The 10,556-nt window shown below is 37.0% G+C and overlaps 1 protein-coding gene and 1 long non-coding RNA gene across 2 annotated transcripts; both read left to right on the forward strand.

Moving 5' to 3' along the window:
- Positions 1–1,392: 1,392 nt before the first annotated feature.
- On the forward strand, positions 1,393–6,544 carry LOC148153709 (uncharacterized). The gene is made up of 3 exons (XR_015766376.1): positions 1,393–2,803; positions 2,878–2,979; positions 5,590–6,544. It is a non-coding gene; the product is annotated as an uncharacterized LOC148153709 (long non-coding RNA).
- Positions 6,545–6,745: 201 nt separating this feature from the next.
- Positions 6,746–9,887, forward strand: LOC106920263 (CD63 antigen-like). Its single transcript, XM_014991174.2, has 7 exons — positions 6,746–6,900; positions 8,121–8,309; positions 8,416–8,490; positions 8,671–8,775; positions 9,134–9,271; positions 9,354–9,437; positions 9,755–9,887. The coding sequence occupies exons 1-7, from the start codon at positions 6,844–6,846 to the stop codon at positions 9,824–9,826; spliced, it is 720 nt and encodes a 239-aa protein (XP_014846660.2). The 5' UTR covers positions 6,746–6,843; the 3' UTR covers positions 9,827–9,887.
- The last annotated feature ends 669 nt before the right edge of the window (positions 9,888–10,556 follow it).

Consider the following 10,556-nt stretch of genomic DNA (forward strand, 5'->3'; position numbering starts at 1 on the left):
AAATCTCTGAAATGGCTTTTAGTCTGATTGCAGGAGTAAAAGTGGAGAGCAGGGATGATGTGACCTCAGAGGTTTGCCCTGAACAATGGGCCCTTTTTTTTGCAAATTATATTCAAATAGATGCTTTCAAGGTGTGTCTTAAGTTACGTTGTGAACATGTGTTTGCCACTGGCTACCTTTATCTAGTCTAAGTATTCAAATGATGTTCATAGTGCCTGGAAGACGTTTTCCTGCCTCTTCAACTTTTTTTCTTTTTTTTTACATTTTGTTACATTACAACCACAAACTTCAATGTATCTTATTGGATTTTTGTTTTGACAAACACACAACGTGGGCCGCGTCCTTTCTTCTTCTTTTTTTTTTTTTTTTTTTACAAATAAAAATCTTAAAAGTGTGGTGTGCATTTGTTGACGTTCACACTTGTTTATTTCAGACAAAAGCAAGCAAGAAAGAAAAAAATAAAAATAAATTATCATGTCCAATGACATGCAATGTTACGTTATCCGTTTGAAAAGGAGCAGGTAGAAGATACAAGATCTTATTTCCTGCTCCACTCATAAACTTGTAAACATTTAAATCTCCAGACACCAAATAAACTTAAATTATTTCCACATTACATAACACTTAAATCTCACATTCTCATCTTTAAATATACAAATATCAATAGCATTTTTGGTCTTTGAAACACTCTTATACATCTCATACTACATATTTCCCAATAAGCTCCTTTTAAACAGTTTTTTAAGCAAGTTTATACTTCTACTGTGTTTTGAACTCATCATTCAGTCCATTAATTTAACTGATAAACAAAAACTCAGTCTATTGTTTTTTTTAAATGTCCTAGTCCTCTTAAATTATAACCCCCCTTCTCTGTCACAAAACATATTTTGTGTATTGTTGATGGTTTCTTACTTTAAACATGAATTGTACAGTTTTAAATGATGTTGCAAGATCCCAGAATTTCAGTGTTTTTGATTTAAAAAATAACAGTCTTCAGTCATATTTTATTTCTTTGTCCTATCTCCACATAGACACATTTTCTTGTGGTGGCAAATCAGACATGCAGCATCAAATTATGTTGATTCTTTGAGATTTTAATGTCAAAGAGGGAAAACGGCTGAACAAAAAACAGCTGAATGACAAGGGGCCATTGTGTAACCCATCTGGGAGCCATTTTTCAACCCACATGAGCCCCATATGTTAATGTTCACAGTGTTGAGACTAAACAAAAAATATACTTCAAAGTGTTTTTAATAAGTAATTGACTGATTCAGATTAGCTACAAAAAACACTGTAGCGAATGTTGAGCATTAATTCCCAATTGTTGTGATGTTTGGGGTGAAATGTAAGTAAAAAATGTCAGAAAACTTCTAGGCTGCCAGCTGTGTGGGGGGTGGGTGGTACCATGTAGCAGCTGGCCGTCATTTACTTCAGACAGCAAACATGTCGCCTCGCATCAAAACACACTGATGGATGGATGGAGCAGCCCGAGGAACGATGAAGCCGACATGAAATCAGTCTCTGCAGCTCTGCACAGCGTCGTAAAACTCAGCTCTGCTCGGTTTTGGATGCCTCATTAATCAGGCTCACATATCTTAACCATAAACAAACCCAATGAAATCTGCTGGAGAAATATGTTAAATTCAGGAGCTATCTCGCAAACAGAATCGCTCCGCTGTTCCTTTCATGTTCAAAAGTGAGTTGTTTGAGTTTTTCCCTGTTTCTCTTTGTTTCAGGAGGTTTTGATGATTTTCTTTGCAAAAACAGATCTGCGATAAAGTTTGTTATAACCCCACCCTTAAATCCCTAAAGTAAATTCTGGCACTGGGCTTAAACATAAAACGAAAAAGTAATCCGAACAGTTGATGAGTAACAAAAGTATAATTTATTTTACAATCCTGATAAAACAACAACAGGAGCCATAAAAAACAACACAGGGGAGCTTAATGCTTCAGGGTCTCCATGGCCAAAATAATAAACAAAACACCCCCTTATAACTATAAAATAAAACAACCACTTTCTAAAGAAGAACTAAAGGAAAATACAAAACCTAAACTCCCTTACTAACCAAAAAACAGGAGAAAACAGTTCACACAAAAAAAAATGGCAGAGAACCCCTATCAGCTTCCACCTCTGAACAAAAACACGTCTTGGACAATTGTTCACAAAGATGCTCACAGCAAGCTCAGCTCAGCTCAGCTCAGCTCAGCTCAGCTCAGCTCAGCTCAGCTCAGCTCAGCTCAGCTCAGTTCCCACACAGGATCACAGGTCCAGGACCAGGACAACAAAAGAAGGGGTCTGGCATCTTCAGCTTGCTGCTTTTTGTAGGATGGCTGACGAGCCCCAACTCATCCCACCTGTGGCAGCCAGGGAAAACTGAGACACAAAAGAGAGCTCTTTCATGAAGAGAGCTCCTAGAGGTCAGTGACCGTAACATTTGTCAATTACGTTTTTCCTGTTTCTTGTTGATCAGTCGAAAGTTTGAATGAAGAATCTATCTATCTACCCTGCAGTTTATTTATTTCCCGGTCTACTGGCAGGGAGATAAATGTCAAAAATGTGCGTATGTGCATCCTGAAATTTACACTAAACTGCTTTTCTGGGCTGCTCCACTCATTTCATCACAAAAAGAGGATTTAAAAAAAAAAAGAGTAATTTATTGCTTTGTGCCTTGATGGGAATCATGCTTATCACATGAAAACATTTCAAAGTTTTGACCAATTCTTTTGGAATTCCAAACAGGAAAAGCATTGCAGCGTGGGAAGGACACAGTCCTTTCTGAGCACTGAGTGCTCCAACTATGGTAATGATTTAACTTCCTGTTCTCATGGAGTCCTTCAAAGACTCTCTGTAAGCCATTATCCGTCTCATTTCCAGAAACTCGCTCCAACTCTTGGGGACTCCGCAATAGTCCATCAGTCCAAGACAATGAAACAAAGAGCAGACTTTATGTGAGGGATGTGTCCTTGTATCTGCAAGGTAACTGACTCGAGGCGTTTTCAAGGTAGAACAGGAGCAAAGTGCGCCCCCTTGTGGAGGACCTTTCACTCTGGCTAGTTGTAGAACTGTGGTGTCCAAGATTTTTGACTCGAGTGAAGTTGGTTCCCCCACCTTCTTCAAATCAGACAACATTGGTGTCAAACATTTGTGTTACGTTTGTGCAGCAAAAATGTTCGTTTTTGCTGCACAGACAGTGGCATATCTTTAAAATGCCACTGTCATTTTACAGATATAAAGAAATGTTTCTAGAGGTCGTGAAAGGTCAACCAGCCCAACTAGTCAGTCAACTCGACTTTGTTTGTGCTGTGTTTTTGCTGCACAAACGTAGCCAAGTTGACTGACATCTGTTTTGTTTGATTTCATGAAAGTGGTGGGGCTGGTTGACCTTTTGATCTTTACACTTTCATTAATATCTTCAAAGCCAAAACGGCACAAACAAAAAATTTTGCTGCACAAACGTCTGACACCAATTTTATCTGATTTGAAGAAGGTGAGGGTGGGGGGGGGGGAACTTTGCCATCAGGGCCAAAGTCATTACGTCGAAAGCATTTGGGGAAGCAAGAATATTATTGTTTTATATATATAATACTTTTAAAACAAACTTTTCATGTCTGTTTTTTTATTTATCTGCTCAATCATAAACTGAACAATTTCATTTTTATTAAGCTTAACAAAATAGTAGGATCTTTGTAGAAAACAGATCTGTAAGTTATTGTAGATACAAAACATAAGACCCACAGTTTGTCAATTTTTTTTATTGTTTTCTTTATTTGAGAAGTAAATTTTGTTTTTGAGAAGAAGTAAGTTTGTGGTTCAAACATCAGATGAATGCAAACACTTAATAAATGGGTATCTATTTTTTGTACCATCTGCATCAACCGACCACCGCTTGCAGATCAGACTTGCTCCATTCTCAACTGAGCTTCCCAAAAGCCTTCAGAGAACCGCAAATGGCCCCCAGGACCCATTTTGTAATAGCCGATGTTCTGCACGATGCTATGCATTGTAAAATTGTCATAGCTGATGCAGCCTAAACTGCAATTATCTTAAGTGATATTGTTTTTAACTGTTGTGTAATTTTCTATGCATGCAATCTGATAAAACTTAAAAGAGCTGGGAAGGAGAAGATTACAGACAAAATCTCATGAGTTTACACAAAGGACTTGTTTTGCTGCAATTAAATGAGTCTCTCTATACAAAGCTGTGTAGAGAGATTCGTTTAATGGCAGCAAAACAAGTCCTTTGAATTTGGCCTCTGCTTTTTGGGATCAAATTCCTGAATCGGCTAAGGACGAATCTGTTTAGGATAAACAAACTCTCCATTTAAAATGGAGACTGATGTAATTCACTAGTTGAGAGGAAACTGTTTTTCCTACCAGTTGTGGTCTATGGAGTTACCATGGGCCGCTTCTGATTGGATGTCAATGTTTACAGTATAGAATATTATTTTATAATCAAAATTTCTTAAAACCAATCCATAATTTTATCCATCGCCTGCCTGTTCCTTGGTCACCATGATGCTGTTTGCACTAATGTTTTCTAACAAATATCTGAGGATGTCACATAAGAGCTGAGAGTAAATTACACAAGTGGACTTAAATTTCTATTTGGAAAAACATGGAAAATCGCATATCACTTTGGATTACTGCATGTAATGATGATCTACTTTATATATTTGTCCACTACATAAAATCACGCTAACATACTTAACTTGCAGTTGTAATGTAACAAAAAATACTGTATTTTTCGGACTATAAGCGCTACTTTCACGCTTGGAACCATGCAGCTTCTAGCCCGGTGCGGCTTTTCTGTGGATTTTTCTTCAACCGCCAGGGGGCTCTATAGCAGGAAGTGAATCACTGGAAGTCAAAATTGGAAATCAAAGAAGAAAGTGCTCATTTTTCGTTTAGCTTTAGAGCAAGCACATGCTAGCAGCAAGCACAATGGAGAAATGTTTTCAAACTCATACCCTGTCATCAAGGAAGCAACACGAATAAGTTCATATGATGCAACTTTTAAGTTGAGGGCTATCGATCTGATGGTATAGGTATGTTTCCAGTTTTTTTAAAACAAACTTTGTAGGTGCGGCTTATAAGGCTTATAAGGTGAGCTCACTTTTTCTAGGCCAAGTAAGATATATGCTGAAAATGGAAAATACACAACAGAAAAAAATTACACAAAATTGATAGAAATTACTGTCGACATTTGGGATTAAATTGATTAATGAAGTTGTATTTAATAACAGAAATTTAAAGAAGGCATGATAAGACTACATCTTACAAAGTTGATCTCTCTGGTGCTGTATTACTATTTTGGGACTTTACTGATGAAGAATAATCTTTCTTAATTGTGAGGTTTATTGTTGTTTTGTGATTGTTTCTGGTACTTTATCAAATAAAAAGATGTGTGATTAATTACAACAATTGCATAAATGTTTTTTGAGCGATTTTTTCTACATTCAGGGTGCTAAGCTGCTAAATACAACTTTGTGTTATAGCTGTAATTCTGTTTGTTTGCTACAAAGTAAAAAAAAACTGACAGAAACTTCCTCCAGGAGAAGTGATTTAATTTTTTTTTTTTTTTTGCCAGAAGTTGTGGTCCCCTCTAAGGCTACTGTGCCTGGCTTAAGCTCTGAGAAAACTCAGGAAAAGAACAATGAGGAGATTGAAGCATAAGAAGATCTGCAGAACAAAGAAAATCCAGGGATCCCCGGAGCAATTTCAGATGGAGACTGCTGTGTTCAGGCCGGAGGCCTCAAGTCTTTTCCAGACTGTGGAGTCGGACCAGGTTTCCTGCAGATGCTCAGGAGCCAAATGCTGGAGAAAGAGTTTAAGCTGTGGCAAAGAGAGAAAAATCCCATGTTTTCTGAAGAAAACATATTTATTGCAAAGTTTCTACAATGTCATATCTCATAAATATGATGCAACACATCCAACATCTGGCCATTAGACTGGATTAGAACCCGACCTTTTCTTGACACTATGCAAAGTAAGCAAGATCACAAAGAAAAATCACAAAGAATCCATAACAGGCCATTTATTTCAAGACTTTTGGTCACATTTTTAGTAACTGTGAAGGTACCTGTACGTTAGATGGCAACAGTTTAGGTAACAACACATTTGTTGTTGTCAGGCATGCCTGGGAAAAAAAAAATTGTTTGCCATCCTACCATCACAAATGTAAACTTGTGGAGTTTGATAGGATTTTAACAGGAACCATTTCCTTTGGTTAAATCAGATTAAGGTTGAGCATTTCAGGAACAAACCCTCCAAATGATGTGATAGGAAAGATGAAAAACTGGGAAACCCCCTCATGATAAATACAGTAGAGGATCTGTTATGCTGTGGGCCTCTTTCTCCTCCATAAGAACCTTGCTATGAATTTTTTTAATAATCTTGTGTTCTTAGAAAGTGAAAGAATTTGCTTATAGTTTTATATTTCTGTCCGATAATGTCTCTCCATACATAAATTACTATTGCTCTAAGTTGAATAACTACTTTTTACTTCTGCCTGACAACAATAAATTGAAGGAGTGCTGCTCTTAGTTGAGTACAATTTTTTTCTCCTAAATGGTTCACCAGACAAAGACAACCAGCAAGATTTCAAATGAGCAACTTCTTTAGTTCATATTGCGTGATGCTACAATGCAAATAGATTAAATGAGTCCTGCCTTTTGATCAGATATGACTGTTTAAACATAATCAAGCCACTTCTCATTTTCATATAGCTGAATGATAAACGCACAGAGCAGCTCAGATAGACTGTGAGCTGCTGTCGACTGAGGAGCGCCTAAAGCTTTTCTGCTATTTCAGTTCAAGGCAACATAGAGCTGATTGTTTCACAATGTGTTCTTTCTGCAGCATCAAATGTTGGTTCGTTTTCTTCAACGGCATCTTCTTGGTGAGTACTGCCAACAATGTTACTTTTCAAGAATAGGGTTAGAAGATACACTGGTCAAATTTATTAACATACAAAGTAATCATAAAAAAGATACGAGTTAGCAGGGAGAAACAAAAACCTGCATTTTTAAGTGACATGCATGTCATATTTAACAGGAAAAATAATGAGTGTGCACCGTATGTCTAGTAAATACACCACTGGAAGCATAGATCTTGACAGCCACTTGTCTGAGGAAGTTCTTAAAAAAGATGAAAACGCTAAGTTGAAAAGAAGAGCTCTTCTCTCGTTTCTCATAAAAAAAAATAAAACTATTATTCCAGGTCTCGTGCTTTTCTATAAATGAACAACGCGTGGGGGACAAAATTCAGAAATTATTTAGCGTAGTTACTTGTTCTCTTCACAGTCAGTTAAATTGACAGGACAGACCAAGCTTAATTAAAAAGTCCCAAATGAATAATTTGAAGACGGAGTGTAATCTTGCGACCCTTTTTGATTTCAGTGTAACTTTGTACAATTTAACAGATGAGTTATCTATTTTTCTGGGCTCTTTTTCACTTGATCTTTATGACTTTGGGAAACTTCTTCCATGTCTTTCTATGAACATCATATCATATGAAAACAGGTCTAATTTAAATAATCAATTTCTCACAAATTGAGAAAACTTTGGATTAGTCATAGTTTTAACACAAATGCCATATTTTGATATAAGGAATGTTATATATTGTGAAAAAACCTCAGTCAAAGAGTTATTTTCATTTTTGGAGTATTAGGAAATGTTAGTCTAAAAAAGAATTTTTAATTTTTTTTTAATGAAGTCATGTTTTTATTGGCTGCCTAACATGACAGCTTCTGATTGGTTAATCAGTCTGCCATGACGTCTCCTCCCCTCAGAAGAGCAAAATAACATTTTTGGGTTTATTTTTGCTTAATTTATCAATAAAGTAGTGCTTAGTGAGAATGACAATAAATTTAATTTCTTATTTTTCTCTTCAAATAATCCTGAGATTATTGTTGATTCTAGATCTACAAAATACATCCTAAAAACGTATGCAGAAATCTTCAGATTCTTCTGTTTTTTCATAGATTACTCAATAAAACAGTAAAATAATAAATTCTTCAGATTGAAATTTGATAGATTAAGAAATTGACTAGATCGTGAGTGTTAGCTAGGCTTAATATTGCAACAGCAGCATTCTTAGGTGTTTCGTTTTGTCCTTCAGGCTTCTGGGGTCGCCCTCATCACAATCGGAGCTCTCCAGTACTCGACCTACTCGCAGATTGGCACTTTTGCAGGGAGCGGCTTGTCCAAAATCGCCATCGTCCTCATTGCAGTGGGTGCCGTCATCGCCCTGGTGTCCATTTTGGGACATTGTGGGGCATTCCTGAATAATTCTTCCATGGTGTCTTGTGTATGTACCAAATATTCCAAAAATAGTTTCAAAACTGTCTTCGTTAAATGTGGCTCAAGTTTATCTAAAAGGACGATTATTTTTTCTCTGTTTCTTGGTGGATTAGTTCATCTGCATCCTGATAATCATCATCCTTTTGGAGATATTTACAGGAGCTGCTTTTTATATATTTCGCAGCAGGGTGAGACAATTTAAATCCTTCCTTCAGGAAATTATTTTTACATCAAAGTAAAAAAACAACTGAAGGGTGGATCTGAAGATATCTTTAATATCATATTATTTAAAAAACATGATACTACTTTAAATAAAACTAAGTGCTTGTGCCATCATGGGTTTGTGTTGATCTGATTTTTTTCTGCAGACTGCCCTTCTGCAGATGAACAGCGGGATCAACACCCAAGCTCGGGCCGCGGTCCACGAATACAGCCCAAAGAACAGACACGCCATCAACAGGATTCAGGAAAAGGTGATCAACAACACTGGGAGAAAAAGAATAGAAATAACCTTAGATGTCCCTCACTGAGGGCCCCGCAGCAAAGTGAAAGACAAGCCAAAACCTGCAGATTCATCCTCCTACCACTTCCTGTCGTCGTCTTCGTTGTTTTCACCGGTAGTAAAAATTTGGCTGTTGAGCACATGACTCGAGTGAAAAGTGTTTCCACTGCAGTTTGCAAAATACAATGATTTCGATACGGCTGAAAAACCACCTTCTCCCAGTGCATGCAGACCGTTCCTTTCTTTTTCAAAACTGACTAAATGTAATTTAGGCGTTTAGGATGCAACTTCTAACTTTTAACCTTTCTCTACTTTAACTTTCGCTGCAGTTCAGCTGCTGCGGCGCCGACACTTACACCGACTGGTCCAGAAGTGTGGGCTGGGGAAACCATGAAGCCGTGCCAGATTCCTGCTGCCCGGAGAAGAGAGAAGGCTGTGGACATGACAAGGATAAAGCTCACAAAAAGGTCTGCTCTGCTGAGATATTTCAGCTTAAGAGTCTAACCACGTTTCTGAGGACAAACGGTTAAACTCTGTCTTCTTCCTCAGGGATGTATCTCAGCTATAAAGCTCTTTCTGTTGAAGAATCTGGTGTGGGTCGGCGGCGTTTGCATCGCTCTTGGAATCACAGAGGTAAACTACTTTCAGGTTTTAATAATACATCAGAAACCTTAAATTATACTAAAATGTATTCATTAAAAGCCAGATTGTGAATCAAAGGTAGGCTTTACATCTCCCCTTGGGAAAATACACGAAAGAAGCACATGTTTAACCACTGCATTTATGGAGCAAATGTAAATTTTACCTGGTAGGATTCTGCAAAAATCAGACTCCATTCTTACTCAGGCAAATTCAGAGTCAGTTATGTTATTTTAAAAGCTAAAGCAACTCCTTAGGTATGCCACATTGTTTTATTCCCAGCGTCTAACTCCATCTTTTACCCGTTGCAGGTGTTTGGAGTGATAGTCGGAGTGTGCCTCTGTCTGAACATTAAACGCAAAAATTATGAGAACGTCGACTAATTCATCATCACAACCATCTTCACACATCAACAAACAAACTAATAAACTTGTTTGACCATAATATATATTTTTGTTTCATGTGATTATATGCTCAAAAACATTCCCCTTACTTAAATCTCTTCAGTCAATAAAGAGCCTAAAAAAGAAAATGTTCTGATCCATATTCTATATTAATTTTAAACTGATTACCTGTTAGGTCTTTTTAAGAACAGTGTTCAAATCAATAGGCTATACAGGTTAAAGGTTATTGGCTCTTTGAATTAATTCATTCATATGATGAATTAGCCTACTTAGCAAAATAATAATGGATGGTGGAAGCAGGTCAAAGTTGATGGGGAAGATGTCTGAGTTAAATGCAGAGCAATATTGGAAGAAAATTTGTTCAATAATAATAAATAAATAATGCACACATAACAAGGTACTCGATTCTTGATTTTAAAAAAAACATGGACTATGTGTAAAAAGCATATCTTTTCTGAACTGTACAGTAAGAAAAACACACTGAAAGATTAGGCTAACAGTTTATCTAGCGTAGAGCAGGCTAACTTCAAATAATAAATCTCCATGGTAACAAATGTGTCATTGTTTTAGGGACACTAAATCAATGAAAGTTTAGATCTGGAACATTAAAAAAAATCCCACCTTAATCTCCTACCTCAGTTTCATCAAACAGCTCCCTGTCCTACTCTTTTTTCTGGTGGTTTCGTTGTGAACTACATTTCCCAGAGTC

The sequence above is a fragment of the Poecilia mexicana genome, unplaced genomic scaffold (genome assembly GCF_051168715.1).
Source record: "Poecilia mexicana isolate PSO_F unplaced genomic scaffold, ASM5116871v1 scaffold_19, whole genome shotgun sequence".
Taxonomy (NCBI): Eukaryota; Metazoa; Chordata; class Actinopteri; order Cyprinodontiformes; family Poeciliidae; genus Poecilia; species Poecilia mexicana.

What these genes read in the sequence shown, in the direction of transcription:
- LOC106920263 (XM_014991174.2), top strand. Translation starts at nt 6,844, where the DNA reads ATGTGTTCTTTCTGCAGCATCAAATGTTGGTTCGTTTTCTTCAACGGC. An exon ending in ATTCTTCCATGGTGTCTTGT is followed by an intron (nt 8,310 to 8,415) that starts GTATGTACCAAA and finishes TTGGTGGATTAG; the next exon opens with TTCATCTGCATCCTGATAAT. An exon ending in TTTATATATTTCGCAGCAGG is followed by an intron (nt 8,491 to 8,670) that starts GTGAGACAATTT and finishes TTTTTTCTGCAG; the next exon opens with ACTGCCCTTCTGCAGATGAA.